The following is a 23579-nucleotide window of genomic DNA, read 5'->3' as shown; positions in this document are numbered from 1 at the left end:
CACGTAGCGGATTAAACATTGACTGAGAAAGACCTTGAGTGATCGCAGGGTGAGGTGAAAGCCCTCAGCAGGGCACTGGAAATAACTCCGCTGTAACCCAGACAGTGCTTTCCAGTTTACTTTCTCTAAGACACAAATAATGTGCTTGTTTGAAGAACTTGTATTCGGAGCCTTGTGATCTCCTCACTGAGAAGCAACTGAAAGATGTGCCAGATGTCTAGCATCAGTAAGACAGACTACTAAATTTGCAATGGTCCAATAAAAGCCTCTGTAACCGACTACACCCCAAAACACTCTCCAGTGTCATTATGATTTTATTCTAAACAAAATAGCTCGATGGTGTTAAACACGTCTGTTCCAGTTTGCTATGTGCAGGCATGCAAGTATTCCCATGCAACTTGCTAAACCAGCATTTCTAAGAATAAATGAAGACACATGCCAAAGTCTAAATACTGGTGTGATAAGAACCTCTACATTGCAAACCTAAAGATGCACTCTGACACATACATAGCATTAGTCTGGACTTGCTGGCAAGACGTGCCCAGAGTATGCACCTGATCAGAGTTCACATCATGCACCGCCTAAAGGTCAGAATGTGCAAGTGTTTAGAAGCTAATATGCAGGAGCAATGATGCATGGGTCATTTTGGGAACAGAAAAACAGAGACACTCAACCGAGGAACAAGTTAAACAATTATCTGTTGAACAGTTCATGCAAAAAAAAAAAAAAAAAAAGTTAAAAAAAATCACTAGTTTATTCACTAGTTGTTGGTTGACGAACATAAAGTTACTCTAAGAACCAGAACAATTTCACGTTTGTGTTACTTTTACACTTCCTTACAGATCTCATAAAAACGTTATTATTGGGTGTAAATGTAGCCTTTATCCTCTCACACAAACACGAACAATAGAACGGGATTCAGGAATAACGGCAGATAAATTTGACTCCCTCGCAGACCCTCGCTGGCTGTTGCTCATCGCTGTTCTTGGGACTAGCCCCAGAGGAGGAGTTCCCACTGTGATTCTTTGCTGTATATAAAAAATTGCTTGAAAAAAATTTAGATTTAATGAGGGATATTGGAGTTAAAATCCAGTAAGCCAGTAGTTGCCCAGCATCCTGCAACATCCTGCAGTTCAATAAACACAATTGCCTACGTGATATAATGTCTAAAAAAAATCGCTTCCTGATTTTGAGTCAACTTATGCATTTGCATTCATTGGTTCAAGAAAAGGTGGAGACAAAAAGGTGGAGACAATGATTTCCCAAACATTTTCTGCTCTATATCACTTCACATCTGGCAGGAAATGAACAATCCTAGAACATTAGAAGCATCTTAAGGATGTATATATAGCCACCACAATCCACACCCTTCTTCATCAAGCTCACCCAAACAACAGATGTAAGAGTGACAGACTGACCAAAGACAGACAGAGAGAAAGAGAGAGAGCCAGCGAGCACAATCCAGATGGCAGGACAGAGGACAAACTGAAGCCGAGGGGAGAGTAGAGGAAAGATTGACCATCCAGAGGCCTCTGATAACCTCTACAACTACAACTCTAATTAAACCCAGTGTAATTCTCCCAGTCCAGTCATTCCATTAAGTTCTAGCTACACTGCAAATGAGGTATGGAGCATCAATATTGTGGTCTTATTCTTTCAAGATTATTGAATAATAAACTGCTTTTCATGACTTCCGCTGCTTTAGTGCGTAATACTGCAGAACAACCCAGGGCTACTCTGCCATTCGAAATGAGGACAAACAATGACTCAACATTCCCTGCATTGCCAAACGCAGGTCCTCACCTCATCAACACAGTGGCCCGAGTTAACCTAGACGCCGAAGATGTGAAAAAAAAAAATCTACAGTGAAACTGTGGCTGCTGGGGGAAATGTGACCATATCCGTTATACGGATGTGGCGGTAGCGCAATGCTGAAAATCCAATATATGCAGGAGAAATGCTCCCATTGATGTTTACATCGAACTTTCAGAGAGATTATATTTATCTGGGTGAATTAGACATTCACACTTTGTCCCAGATGGGGCGATTTGAGTATTTCAGAACATGCCGAATTGTGCCAAAAAAATAATAACACATCCAGCAAGAAAAAAAAAAAAAAAACAACAATTGGAAATAGGAAAACAGTCTTTAGGCTTTAGGGTTCAGTGTATTTTGCTTTCTGAAATGTTTTCCTGCTCACCACATCAAAACAGTTCAGAAAGCAAAATACACCGAACCCTAAAGCAGATAAGACTGTTTTCCTATTTCCAATTGTTGCTTGTTTTTTTTCTTGCATTTGTATCTGCATGACTGTAATTGTTGCCACCAGAGGCTTGCTGATTGGCTATGAACGGAATCACGCTTTTTCCAGAAATAACGTCTATATCGCCGAGCTATGAGTTAACCCAGATGCGAAATTGTCTCCTTCCCTTATTCCCTCACAAATCTTAGCCATCATTAACACCATCTCCAAAGCAGGTCCTGAGCTCCCATCATCCATCAGCGCCAGTGTACCGACAGGCTGGAGATGGCAGGGCAATACCCAGCCCTCTGTGTAGCCAGACGAGCCAGACATTACCTGCTGAGCTCTTGGTAGGAGTCAAGCAGACATTACTTCTGAGGGTCACATAATCTCAACACTGCACATTCGAAGTTAGAATCAATACTGGCCTTTCAGCACAACACTGTAAGCAGTGAAGGCATCAAAGAGTAATCGTTATAATTGTCTCCAGATTGCAGTGTTTTTTTCTACAGGTTAATCGAATAAAAATATATAAAAGTAAGCCTTTTATATTCATCTCTCTTAGATTAATGAGAGAATCTAATGTCCTTACACATACATTCCTAACTTTCAAAATACCATCCAAAAACAAACACCGTCTAAAAACTGTTGATTTCAAATGTATGGGTTTATTCTGCAGGTTTATTTTGTACTGTGTTAATTGTAACCCATGATAGCATTTGACAAACAATATAGAGATATTGGTATGTGCTTTCTGAACATCCCTTCTACATATTTTCCCATTTAATTGTAATAAAAACCTCCATTCTTCTGGGAAGACGGTCCACTCCATTTTGGCGTGCGCTCATGGAGATTTGTGTTTATTCAACAAATTCATCCCAAAGGTGCTCAGTAAGGTTGAGGTTAGAGCTCTATTGCAGTCTACTCAAGATCTTAAGTCCCATGTAAACCATATCTTCATAGAGCTGGCTTTGTGCATTGGCATGCCGGATAATTTATTGCTACACCATCAATTGTGTGGAATAAGTAGAAAGTAGACTGAACTAGTGAATTAGCTCATGATTATAAAGAAGAAAAGATGTCAACATGAGGCAATTACAATGCTGAACACAAGCTTCGGTTTCGGATTCAAGAAACCACACGGAAACACCACTGGTGCCATTTAGGGGCATCAATAAGCACTCCAAGTTAGCGTGTGCGGCTAACGTGATTAGCCACTCCGCACGAGCCCATTGGTGTGTTAATTGTTCGCTATAAATCCTTATTAGTCTGGTCCTCGAAAGAAGACTCTGAGGGAGACTCCATGTTAAATGGAGAAGAAGAAAAGAAAATCGAATTTAGAGTGAAGGACCAATTACACTTGCCAAACGCACTCGAATCAGACACTAACAGAACAGAAGCAACCTGGAAAAACTAAATCACCCGAGACTAACGCTCTGAGACGAGGCCAATAGCCCTGTTAGATTCCCGTAAATGCCAAATTGACTCGATTAGTCCGACGACACGAGGGACAATTTTGGTTCACGTCTTCTGCTGTAAAGCCTTAAGGCAGACATTTTCTCCATTTCTCACAGTACTGACGTAACATGGGCTTCCTCCATTTCTTCCCCTTTCTCTCTCTCTTCCTCTCTTTGATAATCACTGCACCTCTTTCCAAAAGGATCAATTACACTGATAAACGGAATTCCAATCTTTCCATTTTCACTGGGCATGATGCCATGGGGGGGATACATGGCAGAAACTCAAGGGCTCAATTAGCAAATGGATCGTTACGCACGCACGCGTACGGAAACGTTTCTTTAAAAACGGTGTGCTTCTGAGTGGTGCTCCTGAGTGGACCTGAGCAGTATCTTAAGGTAATTACTTTTCACGACCGGCCTTTAAGGTGTGGTGAATAAATGCAACAAAATAAAACGATACGCCCGTCACAAAAATGGTATTTTCTAAATATAATAATAAACGTGAATCTACTGTGTTCATTTTGCTCGCTTGAGGGTTTCAATTTAGTGGTAATGTATTATGTGTTAGCGGCCGGAGCAGCCCCTTTAAGAAGGTAGTGGATGGAGGTAAGACATGAGGCCGAGGCATCATGACATGCACCAAGAGTGAGTCATAGACAGATGTGGAGGATGGAATCCGGTAATTTTCCAAAATAAAACATCGTTCAGAATCAGATAATGAATAAAACGGTAGATAATCCCAATAATCCCCTGGCTGAAGTCAAAGTCAGATCAGCATCGTAACGTGCTCTCCGTGTCCAATTATACAAGGAAGACCTGTGATTAAAGACAATTTCATTCTGCTTATGGTGTCAAGTAGGATAATTTGGATACAGATATAAAAGAGGGACACTTTTAAAGGGTTCTTCGTGTAGTAAAGTTATTTCTTGGCTGTACCATGTTTTTTCTTTACATTTCTCCATTGAATGTTGGTGTTTAAACATTTAAACCAAATAAAAAAAAAAAATCAAGCTTTTCCTACACCGTATGTCAGCCATCAAAATTGCGTATTCTAATACCACCAATTTCAGTTTTAACAAAGAATTCCTTTACACTGTATGATTTTTGTCTGATAAAGTATTGTGTAAACCTGGCTGCATGTATTAAATCTATCAACCATGTTCCACCTCCCACACGTAATTCGCATGTGTGCCTTTTAATTGTCTGTCCCTCCGTCCAATTGGTTTTTTTCTGTTCCACTCTGTTTAATTCAGCATTTGAAATTTAAGTGAACCTGCAATATGTTGAGTCAGAAATTCAGGCCAATTTGGTCATTTTATGCACTCTGACATTCACACCAGATTGACTCAGCACTTACTTCACCCAATTAGATTAAATCTGTTAAGGTCTGGTCTCATGGACTGGAATTACATTTTGACATGTCAATTAAAGTTATTAAATAAAGTTCACTTTAGTTTCCAGCTGGAATACTGCAGAATGTGAAAAGGTTTAAAAGGGAAAGAAATACTTATTGGAAATTTTTTGGTAAGAATCCTTAGTCTGTTCATCTCACAAGCAAAAAATACTTTTTTCGGCTTCTCCCATTAGTGGTCGCCACAGCGGATCATCCGTCTCCATACCCCCTGTCCTCTACATCTGCCTCTTTCAAACCAACTACCTGCATGTCTTCCCTCACCACATCCATAAACCTTCTCTTTGGTCTTCCTCTTTTCCTCCTTCCTGGCAGCTCCATCTTCAGCATTCTCCCACTGATATACCCCATGTCCCTCCTCTGCACATGTCCAAACCATCTCAATCAGGCTTCTCTCACTTTGTCCCCAAAACATCCTACATTCACAGTCCCTCTAATAGACTTGTTTCGAATCCTGTCCTTTTCTCATCACTCCCAACGAAAATCTCGATCTCACAAGCAATATGCTCAATCATAATAGTCAAGATACAGAATGTTCTTTTTTAGATCGATTAAAAAGAGACGGCAATGAGCTATTGATCTATTAAATAGATCTTTTTTTGTTTGGACCACTTGACGTTGGACTGCATAAAACCTATATCGGTAGTTGGACATACAGGGCTTGTAGATATGCGAATGTTTACGTCAACGACATTGCTCAAATAATGAGAGATAACCGTGCTTTGAAGGGGAAAAAAGGGGGGGGGGGGGGGGTTATCTGGCACGAGCACCAAACAAGCAAGCAGTGAAGTTAGAGGAAGAAAAATCAACTGCAGCCAATTACCTTAAATTATGAAATGGAGCAATCATAAATTGGTACATGTTTAACAAGTCATGTGCAGCTGAAATGACTATGGTGCTATAGTGTGTCTTACTGACTCATGATGGGAATAAAGGGGGAAAAAAAACAACAACAAGAAGGATGGAAACAACACCTGCAGCTCTCATCTGGTATTCTGGAAGACTCTCTTGCCCCAGACAGAAGTAATAAATATCCAAGTGTGAGCGTGTGAGATTTAAAACCAGCCTCTCGGAAGTCCACCATGGATATTCAGCATGTTTCTCCGTCAGACACGCCATCAATCACCATTGTGTCCTCCCACTATGCGTCCATCGAGCGTTCTAAACGCGTTCTCTGTGTACCGTGCCGTGTTTCGGGAAAGCGCAAGTGTCGTATTACCGAAGTTTCGTTTATAACCGCTCTGTGTGATTATGTATGACCTCTGAGACAAAATGAGAGCAAAATGAGAGGTGATTTTTCACTTTAAATAAGAAAGGACCAAATTATGCCTGGAGACAAAATGACAGTATAAAAGTCTAAAACTGATCCAGACACACTCCTGTACCAGTTTAGATTCACCGTGTGGACAGAAATATTCGCAAAATCCTAATCAAATGAAATTTTATTTGTCGTGTACCCATTCCTATAGAGTACGACAGTTAGTATTGGGACACCTGACTTTCCCAGCCATATGGTTCTTCCCCCAAACTATTACCCCGAAATCGGAGGCACATGAAGATGAACATAAAGTGAGCTTATAAAGATAGGGTTTACATGGTTTGGACTGGATGATCTTGAGAGGCCTGCTATAACCCTACTAAACACTTTTGGGATTAATTGGAATGCTGACTGCACCCCAGGCCTCCTCACCAAACGTCAATACCGAACTTTCTGAACACCCTTGTGGCCAAATCTTGTCGAGATTTCTCGGGTCATAATCTGTTCACTCCGCTCGAAAGGACGTTCTCTCAGATCACAAACACCATTGTGCAGAAACTAACTCTATTTACTGCATCTAGATTTTTAGCTTTGAGGATTTGGATTTGGACTGTGCTTAATGTCAACAGTCTGCTACATTGACTCAGGACTACAGTTTGCATCTGATCACCATCACTGCACACCTCAACATCGTTTAGCTGTCATAAATGGACATTCTGTGCCACCCAGATGAGGATGGGTTCCCTCTTGATTCTGGTTCCTCTCAAGGTTTCTTCCTTATGCCATCTCAGGGAGCTTTTCCTTGCCACAGTCACTACCGGCTCACTAATCAGGGATAAACTTACACATACAGAACATCTTATTTATTCTTTATCACTGCATTATCTGTGTAAATCTGCTTTGAAACAATGTTCATTTTTAAAACCGCCATACAAATAAAAATAAAATCTTTTTCTTCTTCCGGCTTCTACCATTAGGGGTCGCCACAGTGGATCATCCATCACCATACCCCCCACATCTGCCCCGTTCAAACCAACTACCTGCATGTCTTTCCTCACCATATCCATAAACCATTCCTCTTTTCCTCCTACCAATATAATCTATGTCCCTCCCCTGCACATGTCCAAACCATCTCAATCACGCCTCCCTCAGCTTGTCTCCAAAACCACGGTCTAGTTTTATTATGGGAAGATATGAATCTTCATAGATTTTTCAGGAACATGAAAGCTTGTGTGAAGTCGCAGGTGATGATAAGACACCTAAAGTGTTTCTACTTGTTCGCACCATAAACAGCCTGTTTAGTGAAATAAAGGGCTTGGTGGTTCATTAGATGGTATGGTAATGGAGCACAACTGCAGCCAGGTAGGAGTGATATTAGCTTTACCAGGAATTTCCACCGTGTAAACAGAGCAGAGACGGGAAAAACGCGCATTCCGTTTTCTTAATAAACTTCGCAGGCGTTTTTTTTTTCCCCACGTGCTGGATGTTTCGCAGATTTTCCTCTGTTGAACGTGTGAAAGTGTGCGCGCGTGTGAAAGCAGGCTGCAAACCTGCTTGAAAACCTAAACAGGGAAGGAACTTTTAACTGCGTACTGCACTGTTTTTAGACAACTATTTTAAATAAATAGATTAAATAAATACTAAATCACTTTACTACAGTGAAACCTGAAGGAGCGATTCAAATCTTCAGCTGGAAGCTGCAATTTCTCGCTGTTTAAATCAGTACAAAATCATGGCGTACAAAAATAAGGTCTACACTTTCGAGAGGATCAACACAGTTCTCCTCCTTCCTCGCTCTGCATTCAATTTCACTTTCTTTCCCCTCTATTCTTTCCATCCACTCCCGAGGAGACGCTGCTCTCATGATACAAAGATGGAGGCCACGCTGTTTTGCACAGTCACTTTCCTCCTCTCCGTCCTCCCCTCACTGTTTCCAAAAGAGCCATTCCCTCGAGTAGGTCCTGTCTTAATAAAAGCTATGAAGTGATCACTTCTCAGTGTACTTTACAGCCCGATGGTACAGAACAGCATTATTCTTATAAGTCTATAGGAAATAGCTTCAGTCGGCATCTGTGGATGCACGTTCCATGTTTTTCACGCTTTAACATGACAAAGGATGAATCCCGATTGCTGTTCTCCTGAGCATATCGTATACTACAGGCATATAGTACACTATAGGCACAGGGTAATATCTAAAAACTGAGCATGCATCAAGAGCACTGAGTTTTTCATGCATTAAAACCCAAAAACATGTCCAGTTTTACAAATTACTACAGGAAGTGAACGGGTACGACAGAGAGACACGCACAAAAATAGACACAAAGTGACAAAGACAACAAGTGACGAGAAAAAAAAAAGATGAAAGGAAGAGAGAGAAAGCGAGAAAGACAGAGAAAGTGATGGAGTACATGTCGAGAGAGAACCCGAGAGAGAGATTAAAATAGAAAAAAATGAATGACCAAGATGATAAAAGATGAATAAATATGAAATGTAGAGAGTTCAGACCACCAGACATGTGCAGACACACACACTCTCTGCAGCCCTGTTTCCATGGCAACGGCCCATGTTTTCCCGGACCCTTTTTCTTTCAGAACTGGATTTCACCCTCGTCTCGGCCTCCTCACATGTACTCCAGTCTGCTGTCGCTTCCTTCTCTATAAACATCACGCTGCCACGTGGAGCTGCCTGAGGAACCTAATCTGATCAGAGGCTTTTCTTTGGATTAGATTATCTCTCATGGATTGGGACGTTACAGTCAGCCCATGTTTCGCTCTTTCACACACACACACACACACACACACACACACACACACACGTTATTGTACAATCACACATTATATTATCTTGCTGCATCTTGGTCCAGACGCTCTTCATTTAACCCACTAGGTCCAAGCTCACGAAAACTGATTCGATTTTAATAATCCATAATTGAAAAATAACAATATCATTTCCAGACTCGAAAACAGCTTCAGATATTTGGAGGCCATTCTAATAAAATGAAATCAAAATTTTTAACTGCTCATCACTTCCACGTGTTCTTTTTTCCCTCCCAGGGAAAAGCCCTTTTAGTCAGAGGAGGGGAAAAAAGTGATGTGTAAAAGAGAAAGAAGAGCCACCATAACAAACTGGTGCTCCCTGCCATCTCGCCTTTTTTTTTTTTTTATATAAATTTTTTTTTTTGACACATTAAAATTTTACTGAGTAGATTTTTTTTTTTTTTTAATCGGAAGGACGTGCATGAGCTCACAGGGAACGTTCTGTCCGATCTTAAGGGCAAAGAAAAAAAGAAAAAAAAAAAGAACGCCTTCTCAAAGCAGCTGCTGATTTATCGATCTGTCCTAATCAACTGAACAACTACCAATGCCTTTCACTCCAAGTGCACGAGTCGATCGCAGTCTCAGTGATCACATTCCCGGATCGATCTTCACCATGAATTCCGACGAAAACAAAACTTTTAGAAGCACTGCAGTCGCTAAGCGCCTCAAGGGTCTTCGCTGGTTTGTGTTGTAGTTCTTTGTGTCTGTATATTAAAAGTACAGGTAGCCTTTAAATGAGAAACAAAAGATAAATGTGCTCTTCCCGGAGAATCGCCGAAAGGCACCGGCTCAGCTTCTGACCTAAATATGATCATGCAGATGTAATTGATCAAACAGACACGTGTGAGAATAGAGTGCCATATTTGTTTTAAAAAAGAGCGAGAGAGAGAGAGACTGAGAGAGAGAGACAGAGAGAGAGAGAGAGAGAGAGAGAGAGAGAGAGAAAGACTGGTGATAAAAGTAGACTGAAGTGCAAATGCAATTAAAGGCCTCATGACCTTCACGGACAGACAGTGAAATAAGGCCGATGCTTGATTGAAGACACGTGTATTGACTTTTCCGTAAAACAAAATGAACAATTAATCATCTATGAGAAAAAAAATTAAGTATACAGACCCATAAAAAGTTGCGTGTTATAGGTTTGGGTGGTCACGGCAGAGCTCTAACTCACCAGCAATACCATCTGAGTATTTAATCAATCAATCTTGAGCTCAATCAAACCACAGGATTATGGTCATGTTTGAAAAGGAGGGCATTTTTTCTGCTCCATAACAAATGACCAGGGTTTGGGGGGGGGGCATTGCTACATGCTACATGTCTTGTGTGACACGTTAATCCACACGCAGGAACAACACAGTGTGTAGTGTTGCCACCTCACAGCCAGGGGCGATTTCAGGTTTTTTTCTTTTACGGGGTGGAACAGGGGGGGGCAAAAACCAGTCATAGGGGGGGCCCATGGTTAAAGTCATGTGCCCCAACACAAGTGGGACGACATAAAAATGGCACTCCACAAGTGTCTGGACAACGCATCCCTCTTTTCATAAATAAAAACCATAAAATAATAATAATGAAAAAAATTGTTCTCAAATACACTGTACTGCATCTACCTGTGTCTGACATGGTTTCTTCTTTAAGAAACCTTGAATGCATTGCTGCTGCTGTGCCGAACTTTGTCTCCTTTCCTTTTTCTTCCCACAAAATTCAGTCTAAAAAATAAACATACATAAACTGTATATTTAATTGCCATATTTATTTATTTTTTTATTCAATTTTAAGTTTATTCAATACAAACAGGCATTTACTATTCTACATCTTAAAATTGTGTCAGAACGCTAACATTATTATAAGTCCACATTTTAGTGTTTACCACGTTACTGCAGACTATTTGGGAACGTGATGGCCGGAGATGGCAAAAGTACATCCCCTTTACTCAGTAGAAGTGCAGATACTCATGTTTTAAAGACTCTGGTAAAAGTTGAAGTTCTGACTACACTTTTTACTCAAGTAAAATAAAAATGTTTGGGCTCTGAGATGAACTTAAGTAAAAAGTAGCTTTTACTACTCCCTGTTTTAGTGTCACGCTGGTAACTGAACCTCACATAATAATTAAATAATAATAATTCAAAATAAAAGTTGTCCATCGGTTAAAATATTTCCCTGCACATTTTTCTCTGTTCTAAATGTACCTTAAATTAATACTTTAAGTTTTTAATACTCTAATCAACATTAGCGTGGACAAATATGGATGCTTTAGGCAAATGTATGTTTATTCATTGCGAAACCAAACTCAACATAGAGCATGAAGACAAACTATTCTTGTAAATGTTTTAATGATGATTTTGAATTGAAGTAAATCACCAGGACACCTAACGGGACTTTTGCCATGTTTCCACACGGAAGGTTAATGAGGTGAGACCGGAAAAAAACTGTACCTCTTAACTTTCATCCGTTTTTTTTTCTTTTTTCTAAATACGTGAGTAATGAACGGACGCCGTGAATAAACGTGTTGCACTGAATGTTTTGATTTCGCCTCTTTTATATTTATTTTTATCCTTAATAAAAAAAAGAAATATCAAAGAGGCGAAATTAAAACAAAGTAACGAACCTGTTTTGAAAATGTAAGAAGTAGAAAGTACAGATTTGTGTCATAAATTTCATTATAAATTGTAAAGTTGTGAAAAGTTGCCCGAAATATAATTGATGACATGAAGTACTGATACCAGAAAAATCTATTTAAGTACAACGAAGTATTTCCCACCTGGTGATTTTGCCTTTAATGTTTAAAACAGGAAGAAACGTACCATAACCATCGCAGCTAAATAACACAACTAAGCACAAACTCTAAAGAGCTTTCAACATTAACGTATTTCAATATTTCAATCATTGGCAGTAAACCAGACAGTGAGTAGTGCGTGTTCTACTTCAAGGCGGAGCTACGCTGCCGATGAGCTTATGACATCAGCGCACGAGATTTTAAATGCATCCGAATTTGCACCCGCACTGTAAATAAATGTTCTACTCTGATCAGTCCATAAAGTTGGGGGGCCACAAGTGGGGCAAAGCATATTTTTTTGGGAGGGCGGTGCCACCACCTTGTGCCCCCCCTTTAGACACGCCCCTGCTCACAGCTCCAGAGTCCTGGGCTTGATCCTGAGCTCTCATCGAGTCTGCTTGGTTTTCCCTAGGTTTCTTCACAGTAACAGGCAGATGGAGGGTTTTAATTTCTCCAAATCTCCCTTTTGGTGTGAACGAAGGTGTGTATGGAGAGTTACAAAAATAGCAAAAAAAAAAAAAAGGCGCACCTTCACGTGTGCCTCAGAAAATCCGCACTAATTCACGCTTTTGCTCTTCAAAGTCACGTCACTATTGTGAAATAAAAAGGCGTACATCACGGTGTTTAAGGAAACCAGAACCTCCCTGCTTTAATAAGAACCAATATAGATCTTTGGCTGAATGTTAAAAACTTTTAGCACTGAAACTAAATCCAGTGATTTTTTTCTGGGAGAAATACGTTTTAATAATCTCGTATAAACGCAGTAGTAACGTCAGTAGTGTCGACGAGTCGCAGCATCGTAGAGACCCGTCTGCTGTTTAGTGATTCTTACTCAATGGGCAGCGCTGGACACTGTGCCAGCTCATAAGAAACGCAATAGGAGTTATCTCACACACACACACACACACACACACACACACACACACACACACACACACACACACACACACACACACACACACACACACACACAATCCTGCATATGGAAGAAAGCAGATACTGGATAAGGATGGTGTTGCTGCTCTGATTGGTTTAGCTGAACTGTGTAAGAGCATCGGAGATGGAAAAAAAAGGCTTGTTGTTCAATCAGAGCCATTTAGTGCTCCCTCTGAATCTAACACTCATTACTTATCATCTAAAAACAGCAACACTTCATCGTTAGATGCCTATTAGCCGTGTTTTCTTTTCTTTTTTTAATGGGTAGGAGAGGTGTGTGTGTGTGTGTATGGGGGGGGGGGGTGTTAACACAGACAGTAAAGAAACAATGTACAAGGCTTGGAGATTCAATACATATATACACACACACACACACACACACATACATATATACATATATATATATATATATATACATACATATACATACATATATATATATATATATATATATATATATATATATATATATACAAAGTGAGAAAAATAAGTATTTGAACACCCTGCTATTTTGCAAGTTCTCCCACTTAGAAATCATGGAGGGGTCTGAAATTGTCATCGTAGGTGCATGTCCACTGTGAGAGACATAATCTAAAAAAAAAATCCAGAAATCACAATGTATGATTTTTAAACTATTTATTTGTATGATACAGCTGCAAATAAGTATTTGAACACGTGAGAAAGTCAATGTTAATATTTGGTACAGTAGCCTTTGTTTGCAATAACAGAGGTCAAACGTTTCCTGTAGTTTTTCACCAGGTTTGTACACACTGCAGGAGGGATTTTGGCCCACTCCTCCACACAGATCTTCTCTAGATCAGTCAGGTTTCTGGCCTGTCGCTGAGAAACACGAAGTTTGAGCTCCCTCCAAAGATTCTCTATTGGGTTTAGGTCTGAAGACTGGCTAGGCCACGCCAGAACCTTGATATGCTTCTTACAGAGCCACTCCTTGGTTATCCTGGCTGTGTGCTTCGGGTCATTGTCATGTTGGAAGACCCAGCCTCGACCCATCTTCAATGATCTAACTGAGGGAAGGAGGTTGTTTCCCAAAATGTCACAATACATCGCCCCGGTCATCCTCTCCTTAATACAGTGCAGTTGCCCTGTCCCATGTGCAGTAAAACACCCCCAAAGCATGATGCTACCACCCCCATGCTTCACAGTAGTGATGGTGTTCTTGGGATGGTACTCATCATTCTTCTTCCTCCAAACAAGTTTAGTGGAATTATGACCCAAAAGTTCTATTTTGGTCTCATCTGACCACATGACTTTCTCCCATGACTCCTCTGGATCATCCAAATGGTCATTGGCAAACTTAAGACGTGCCTGGACATGTGCTGGTTTAAGCAGGGGAACCTTCCGTGCCATCCATGATTTCAAACCATGACGTCTTAGTGTATTACCAACAGTAACCTTGGAAGCGGTGGTCCCAGCTCTTTTCAGGTCATTATCCAGCTCCTCCCGTGTAGTTCTGGGCTGATTTCTCACCTTCCTTAGGATCATTGAGACCCCACGAGGTGAGATCTTGCATGGAGCCCTAGTCTGAGGGAGATTGACAGTCATGTTTAGCTTTTTCCATTTTCTAATGATTGCTCCAACAGTGGACCTTTTTTCACCAAGCTGCTTGGCAATTTCCCCGTAGCCCTTTCCAGCCTTGTGGAGGTGTACAATTTTGTCTCTAGTGTCTTTGGACAGCTCTTTGGTCTTGGCCATGTTAGTAGTTGGATTCTTACTGATTGTATGGGGTGGACAGGTGTCTTTATGCAGCTATCGACCTCAAACAGGTGCATCTAATTTAGGATAATAAATGTAGTGGAGGTGGACATTTTAAAGGCAGACTAACAGGTCTTTGAGGGTCAGACTTCTAGCTGATAGACAGGTGTTCAAATACTTATTTGAACACCTGTATATATATATATATATATATATATATATATATATATATATATATATATATATATACACACACACACATATATATATATATATATAATGTGTATGTATATGTGTGTGTGTATATATATTTATTATATATATATATATATATATATATATATATATATATATATATATATATATATATATATATATATATATATATATATATATATATATATAAAAGAAAGCTAATAAATAGGAAAGTGGGAAAAACAAACTAGAAAGGAAGATTCTTGTTTGTATGAGAGAGAGAGAAAGAGAGAGAGAGAGAGAGAGAGCGAAAGAGTGAGTAAGCACTTTATTTGTAGCCTCTTTTTTTTGCACTTCACCAGGGTTATACTATTTTTGTTTCTGTTCATGAAATTTGATTGCTATTCTGATCTGGATCGCTTTCAAATGCATCTCAGACATCCATCACCATCCACCCAGACAAAAGACAGAAACTGGATTAAAAGGCTCTTCATGGATAAATCTAAACTCGCAGCCTTCTCAACCGAGTCTAAAAAAGGTACAGCCTGATCTCCTCCCAGACAGCAATGAACACAAACCTCTCCATTTCCAAAAGTCAGAAGTGTTCCTTATTATTTATTAAACATCCTCAGTTCACTCTCTTTATCAACATGGTGACTATTTCAAGAATCTAAAAGGTACTACTCACGTAATTTAGGTCTACACACATCCAGTGATGGAGTTCAAACCTTCCACATGCCGTGCTGCTTTCATTAAGACTGCATCTCTGATCACTTTTAATTCTCAGAGTCTAATACACTTCCAAGACCTGATAAGCCAATCAGAATCATTGAAACGTTGTGTCAATAGATCAAAAGATCACCTGTCAATGGTCAACTGTGCCACTGGATCCAAGAGCTGCTTTTTCCTCCAGTTACCAGCCCCTAAATCATCATTATATCCTCTAGCAAGACAGGAATAATGAGACCTACAGTGACTTCAAATGCTCAGATGGAGTGAAGATGAAGTATTTTGATGGGAGGGGAAAAAACTATTGAAAAAGTGGTCTTAGTAGCAATGATGGAAAGAAAAAAGAATCTGGTGTGGTGGAACAAAACTGGAAGCCATGTTAAAAAAGAAAAGCAAAAAAGAAGATAAATAATGAAAGAGAGACCAAATGACAAAAAAGAAAAAGAGACAGAAAAAAAAAAAAGGCAAAACAGAACGCAAGAGAAAGTGCAGACGAACACAGAGAGAGAAAGGAAAAGAAAGAAAGAATATACAGTCACAGAAGACACAAAATTACAAATAAACAGAAAAGAGACGGAGAGAACGGCAGAAAAAAAAGAGACAAAATGATAGCAATGAAAGAAAGAAGCAAACACAAAGGAACAGGGAAACAAAAAAAAGAAAAAAAAAAAAAAGAATTGAAAGTTGACAAACAAAAAAAGAAAAATCCTCAGAACTTTCCTGGTTCTGTAAAAGGATCTGTGATGTCCAAGTCCTTCAGTCCCCAGTGCTCATTGCTGGATACACAAACACCAACACAATAAAATCAAATGATCACATCCGCACGCCAGTGTGTCTCTATCCATGTCTCCCCATGTCTCATTCTGAGTCTCTGAGGTTCACGTGGCGTGCCATCTTTTAGTGTACACCACTATAACAAACACACACACACACACACACACACACACACACACACACACACACACACACACACACACAAACGCAAGAGAGTGCAGAGAGCACTTACGAAGCAGTTGAGCATGGAGCAGGAGACGCGGTTGACCCGGCTCATGGCGAGAGGGGGAAGGGCTCGGTCACCCCGGAAAAATACATTCGCAGGAGCAGCGCTATCGGTAAAACCATCCTTCCTTCTCCCGCTGCTCTGGTGCCTTTCTCCTCGCTCTTTCATACACACGAAGTGCAGACACACCCCAGCCACCCTTCGCTTTTTCTACACACACACACACGCGCACGCGCACACACTGCTAGTAGGTATGGTGACGTTGAAAAGGAAAGAAAATGCGACCACACGCACGCACACCTTAATCCTGTCCACACTGTTGTTCAGACATTTGACAACACAGTCAGCGGGCAAAGGTTGGGAGCGGTACATGCGCCGGAGTGGAGAGGAGAGAAGCGGCGGCAGGTGCCCTGAAGATGGAGAGCGACAGAGAGGCAGAAGGCGAAAGAAGCAGGGTATTGCCTGATGCTAAGCTCCACCTCTTGACAATCGCATCCTCTTTACTCGCGTGCACCCCCCCCTCCCCGTTCACCCCCCCCTCCCCGTTCACCCTTCACCGAGATTTCATCTGCGCTAGTCTGCTACCTCAGCAACAGCAGCCACACACACACACACACACACACACACACACACACACACACACACACACACACACACACACACACACGCACAACCCCCACCCCCCTTTTATCTTAAACACAAAACTTAACGCAGCTTAAACGCGTGACGCTCACTTTCAGTTTCAACAACAACTAACAATACTAATTATCCTCTTTCATAATTGCTCTTTACACACACAAACTGGAGGAGAGTTGTCAATGCTGCATGGCTAAAGGAGGAGGGGCAACGCATCAGCGTATAGTCACGATGGTCGAGAGAGGTAGAGAAACAAGAAGAAAACAGGCGGCGAGGGAGCGGAAGTGAAAGAGGGCGCCAATGAGCATGCAGAATGCACCAATGACACAGCAATCTCTCTCTCCCTCTCTCTCTCTCAGCAGCACTCTGCAGCGTTTACGGCGCTCGAACGCGCTGCCACTCACGTTCATCTCTGGGAACACGCTGTACCAGTCAAATGCCCCCCATAAACCCTAAGCATCTGCCCGTGCTGATCGTGACCTGGAACGCTGTACCTACGCATCAGCAGCCATCCTCGCAGTGACATAAATCTTACACACACACACACACACACGGCTTCTATTTTTCCTTCGAAAATCAACCAGGGGTCACATCTTAATCTCCGGAAATACGAGTCGTGAAGTAACGAGGTCCTGATTCTGCAAGCGAGGTTCCAAAGCGATTCAAATAAGTGATTAACTGAATTCCAAACATTCCCTGTTTTTAGTTGCATTTTGCTTTAGAAACAGCAGAGGGCATTTCAATTCTAATTCGGTTCAAATCGGTCTGTAAATTAAAAGCAACACATTCAACTCCAAAGCCAAAATGCCCGTCTTCTGCTTATAGGATTCCATGTGTTGAAGTGTTTGTTCCCGAATAGGAGGAGCACACGCACGCATGCATTCACACACTAAAATACAGTCAGTTCACTGACTAGTTACTGTTAGGATCAGGTGTGTTAACCCCAAGAAACAAAAGATAATATGCAGGGTAGAGCAAACACCAGAACCGGGATTTTGTATAAAACGCTTACATTAAATCACAGTAAAAAGTGTGAACACCAGCGAAAAAAAAACAATGACAAAAGCATTCGTTTGGCCATGGGTTCTAGACGGGACATTATGCATAGGAAATTCCCCACTATGGGTTAAAGCTACTTCTCACAAACACAATTTTATATTTACTGAATATCAAAAACATCGGTAGCAAAAAGTCCCGGTTGGCACACAGACACTGTCTGCTGCTGCAAAAAAGGGACTTGCCAAACTGCTAAATATAACTGAAACTATAATATAAATACATTTACGTTTAAGAAAAATTTAACCATTGATTTGGAGAAGCGACAGTATATGGAGCTTCATTACACACAAAGGAAATGTCAATGTCAACAATTAGCACTTAATGTTAATGGGTTTTTTTCCATCTCTCTCTGTTACTTTCTTTCTCTCTCTCACACACACACACACACTCACACACTCACGTATGTGGTTATTTTAGGAAAGGAGGACACCCTGAAATCTACTCCAGTGAACACAAACACGTTTCTTCACATGGCAAGAGACACGAGACGGCTCTAATACACCACACCCAAAGCTTAAAACGAGTAGGAGTGCAAAAGAATTTGTATTTAAAGAGTCAATAAATGAATAAATACCCACTCTGCATAAATGCGATGCCTAACATATTGCATTTGGAATTTTAATGTAATGCAAACCAAAACATTTTTGTTGATTTACAGATCTTGTCCTATATGACTAACTTAATGTTTATTTTGTTTCACATCTGTATGTTGAAAGGGGCATCAATCTTTAAAACTGCCTCAGCCTTGAGTCAGAAACACAGCACTCTGTGGTGCAGAATTGTCAGTGCTGCTGCCTCTAGTGGCCTCGCTGTGGCATTACAATATACAGTTAAAAAAAAGGTTGAAACGTGACTATGGCTGAAACGATTCCTCGAGTAACTCAAATAATTCGAATACAGCACTGCGTTTCCCTGTGGACCATCATTACTGACGCACCACCTGCTTAACTTTGGACCGATTATTGTACACGCGTTTCCAGCCTCGTTTTGTGCGTACACCATGTTTATAAATGAGACCTTTGGGCAGGTAAACACAGAATACAGAATGAAAAATGGGGGAACAGAGAAAACGCTGAGAGGGCGAGGAGAAGATTCAGACCAAAGAACACAAAGTTTTCAAAGTTTGGGATCATTTGAAAATGTTCAAACAAAGAAAACACCATACAGTGCGTTTACCTTTTTAACAATAATCTGAAAATTCATTTACATATTTTTATTTTGATGAAATTTGGCAATTAAATGGGTTTAGTTTTCAGAGATTGCAATTTCGATAGTTGCAGCCCTGCACCTGAACATCACACCTTACATCGTTCTTCCCCAAACAGTCACAAAATTGGAAGTAGACTATCGTTTAGAATGTCCTTGTATGCTGTAATATTACAATTTCCCTCCACTTCAACCAAGAGGCCCAAACCTGCTCCAGCATGAAAATGCTGTGCACAAAGCACGCTCAATTACAGCAGAGTTTGCCAATATTTTGTCGAAGAACACAAATATCTCTCACAGAGCACTGTCTCAACTCCACTGAACATGTTTGGAATGAAGTAAAATGCTGACTGTGCACCAGAGCTCCTTGCCTGACTCATAATGTACTTGTGGTTGAGTGAGGATAAAACCCGACAGCCACGCTCCGGTATCCTGTTATTATAACGACAAAAGGAGGACTAAATCTGGAATGAAATGTTAAAAAAAAAACACACACACTGTATGGGTTTGATAGTCAGAACTGTACAAGCACAAACATTTTTGTCCATACAGCACAGACGTTTATAGGATATATAGTGTAAATAATGACTATTCAAAATATAAAAATCCACACTTTCATAACTGACATCAATTATTCAATGCTGGCCACATCATAATAGTTCCTCGAAGTTTCCTGGCAGCTGTATTTAAACCTCAAAAACCAAATGAACAGGAATCAGTCAAAAATTAACGTCACCAGACACAGAGTTTCCTGGCTGCATTCAGTATGTGTGGACCGGGTTATACATATTAAACACTTCTATTCAACTGCGCATCCGTAGAACAGCTGTTCTTAGTGAAAGCCGTGTTTAAAACTCAACTGCAACAACACACATGACAGTGACAAAAAGCATCAGCTTAGGGGTGGAGCTCTCAGTTCATTCTTGAGCCGATTTAACATTCCTTCATTCCTTAGTGCAGAACAACAGCAGCTTACATCTTGTTAGAATGTTGAGATTACAAGCCAGGAGCATGTTTGTAGTCGCAACTTGAGCACCGAGTGCCATTGGGCGGAAATGGATGGCTGAGTGAAAACAATATAAAATAGAGACAGCAGATGTTTGGAAAACATGGAAAGAGGGATGTTTGCTCCAGTCTTGTCCAGGCTGGTGCTCTTATTACATCATGATGCTGATACTTTTTTTTTTATTACACAACACTAACTGTATTTGACAGTCATACATAATCATTCATATTTTAATTCCTCAAAATTGGAAACGTTCTTTATAATTGTATAGGATGTCTGTACAACCTGAACTTAACACACTCCTTACTCATCTCAATCCATTCCACCATCATTTATTTATTATTATTTATACTTAACCATATTTTACTGTTTACATGCTGTTTTTTTGGACCTCTTGACTGCTGCTTCTGCTGTTTTTGCACTGCATAATGTTTGTTCACATATACTCTTGGTTATAGTTTTTATAGTTCTCTTTGCACAGTGCTGTATATTTAAAGTATACAATAGGTTTACTGGTTGGCGCTATCTTGTGTTATGTGCATTGTTTTGGGTTGTCTTGTGTTGTCTGTCTGTCTGTACTGTTGTCTTGTGTTGTCTGTCTGTCTGTACTGTTGTCTGTCTGTCTGTACTGTTGTCTGTCTGTATTGTTGTCTGTACTGTTGTCTGTCTGTATTGTTGTCTGTACTGTTGTCTGTCTGTATTGTTGTCTGTACTGTTGTCTGTCTGTATTGTTGTCTGTCTGTCTGTCTGTACTGTTGTCTGTCTGTCTGTCTGTACTGTTGTCTGTCTGTCTGTACGTACTGTTGTCTGTCTGTCTGTACGTACTGTTGTCTGTCTGTCTGTACGTACTGTTGTCTGTCTGTCTGTACGTACTGTTGTCTGTCTGTCTGTACGTACTGTTGTCTGTCTGTCTGTACTGTTTGTCTGTCTGTACTGTTTGTCTGTCTGTACTGTTGTCTGTCTGTACTGTTGTCTGTCTGTACTGTTGTCTGTCTGTACTGTTGTCTGTCTGTACTGTTGTCTGTCTGTACTGTTGTCTGTCTGTACTGTTGTCTGTCTGTACTGTTGTCTGTCTGTCTGTCTGTACTGTTGTCTGTCTGTCTGTCTGTACTGTTGTCTGTCTGTACTGTTGTGTACTGTTGTCTGTCTGTACTGTTGTGTACTGTTGTCTGTCTGTACTGTCTGTACTGTCTGTACTGTTGTCTGTCTGTACTGTTGTCTGTCTGTACTGTTGTCTGTCTGTACTGTTGTCTGTCTGTACTGTTGTCTGTCTGTCTGTCTGCACTGTTGTATGTCTGCACTGTTGTATGTCTGCACTGTTGTATGTCTGCACTGTTGTATGTCTGCACTGTTGTATGTCTGCACTGTTTGCACTCGGTTGCACTTGATGCACTTTTTTTTAGCTTTGTGTTATGTGTTGTAGCTCTATGTTGTTTACTGTAGCACCAGGGTTCTGGAGGAATGTTTTTACTGTGTACCACTGTGTGTAGTAGAAATGACAATAAAAGCCTCTTGACTTGAATTGACTTGACTAGTGTGCCTATACATTTTATATCGGTAGGAGAATGCTGAGGATGGAGCCGCCAGGAAGGAAAAAAAAGAAAGACCAAGGAGGAGGTTTCCTTAGTTGGGTTGAAAGAGGCAGATGTAGAGGACAGGGCGGTATGAAGATGGATGATCCGCTGTGACGACCCCTAATGGGCCGGAAGAAGAAGAAGAAGAAGAAGATGTGTGCCTATACAATTGTATAGTATGTCTTTGGATCAGGTACGATTATATTGTCAATTTGCTTAAACTAGGAGCCCCAGACCTGATCCACACTGACAATGCCCATGCTCACAAAGCAAACTCCTGGAAGATATGGGTTAAACAAGTTGGAGTAGAAAGTCTTGAGTGGTCTGCTATAGAGCTCGGACCTCAATCCTACTGAACGCCTTTCGGATGCTTGAACGCTTGCTACGCACCAGGCCTCCTCACCCTACATATCAGTACCTGTCTTTGCTAATACCCTTGTAACTGCATAAGAACAAATATTACAAGAAGCAAATGGGGACTAAATGTGGAATAAAAGATATATTTAAAAAAAAAAAAAAAAAAAAAAAAAAAACACCAGTCTTACGTCAGGTGTCCGCGAACCTTTGCCCATATAGAGTAATTATTTTCAAAATTCCAGCTTAAGTTTGGAAATATTGAAATCCAAAAGCACAGCGAAGAAAAAAAAATAAAGTATACGTTCTGGGATTTTTGCCTGGAAAACACGTGATCAGAATTAAGGCACGAATTTAACATTACTGAGAATTTCTCCAAAAAGTTCCGGCGGAAAATTACCTGCTGCGTATAAAAGCACGACAACGTCCGAGAAGCTGGCATTTCAAATCAACAGAATTGAATGGAAACCCCCTGTGTAACCAAGTTCAACATTCACCTTGAGCAGAGATTCAATTTGACAAACAATAACCTGTTCTACATAAATCATTCATTATTGACTAATCCTACCAAATATGTCTTTAATGGAATTACTGTGTCTGCCAGGCGTGGAAGATCATTAATAAGATTTATTCAGGGGCAAAATAAAGAAATCAATTCCGTGTTAAATAATGAATGTGATGAAGTTATTATTATTAATATAAAATAAAAATCGGGGAATATAAACAGTGCCGAATATCCCAGTATCTATGTTTAAGATTCAACAATTGTGAGCTTGTAGAAAACAAGTTCTGTAATGTCTTTACTTTCTTTAAATGACACAAAAGGAATCACTTTAGCAGCCACATGGATTACAGTTACCTGATATCTGTAGTAGCTCTTTGTATTTGGCTTGGCCCATGTACTCTACACCATTCTTCATTCAATGATGAAAGTCCTACTCTTTGGACACTCTGTTCTGCCACAGCTGCCCTCAGCAAAGCCTCATCAGACCAGCATCCACAATGTCAAACAGACTTGGACATACACCAGGAGGTGAAAAGAAGAAGAGGTTGTACTGCCACTTTAGCTCAACTCGTACTTAAGCAAGAAATCTGAGATCAGACGTCCGGAAAATCAGCAAAGATATGAGTGGCACAAAACCAGCGCAAAACTGTATGTATGACTGGTTCTTTCATGTTACTTCTTTCTAGTAAATCTAGATTGTAACAAT

At 40.4% G+C, this 23579-nt stretch overlaps 1 protein-coding gene across 23 annotated transcripts in view; it reads right to left on the bottom strand.

Moving 5' to 3' along the window:
* mtmr4 (myotubularin related protein 4) overlaps positions 1-23579 on the bottom strand; it is a 68465-nt gene that overhangs the window by 30034 nt on the left and 14852 nt on the right. For 8 of the 23 annotated variants that reach the window (XM_083531749.1, XM_083531755.1, XM_083531754.1 and 5 more), the window contains exon 3: positions 10795-10893. The exons of 12 other annotated variants lie outside the window; for them this stretch is intronic. In XM_083531749.1, the coding sequence (XP_083387875.1) occupies positions 10795-10893 (99 nt within the window). Of the gene's footprint in view, positions 1-10794; positions 10894-16539; positions 17016-23579 lie in introns of those variants that run through there. 3 more of the 23 variants (XM_083531734.1, XM_083531732.1, XM_083531743.1) reach the window with 2 other exon arrangements.

Source organism: Silurus aristotelis (genome assembly GCF_946808225.1).
Source record: "Silurus aristotelis genome assembly, chromosome: 26".
NCBI lineage: Eukaryota > Metazoa > Chordata > Actinopteri > Siluriformes > Siluridae > Silurus > Silurus aristotelis.
This window is presented reverse-complemented; position numbering and strand designations above follow the sequence as displayed.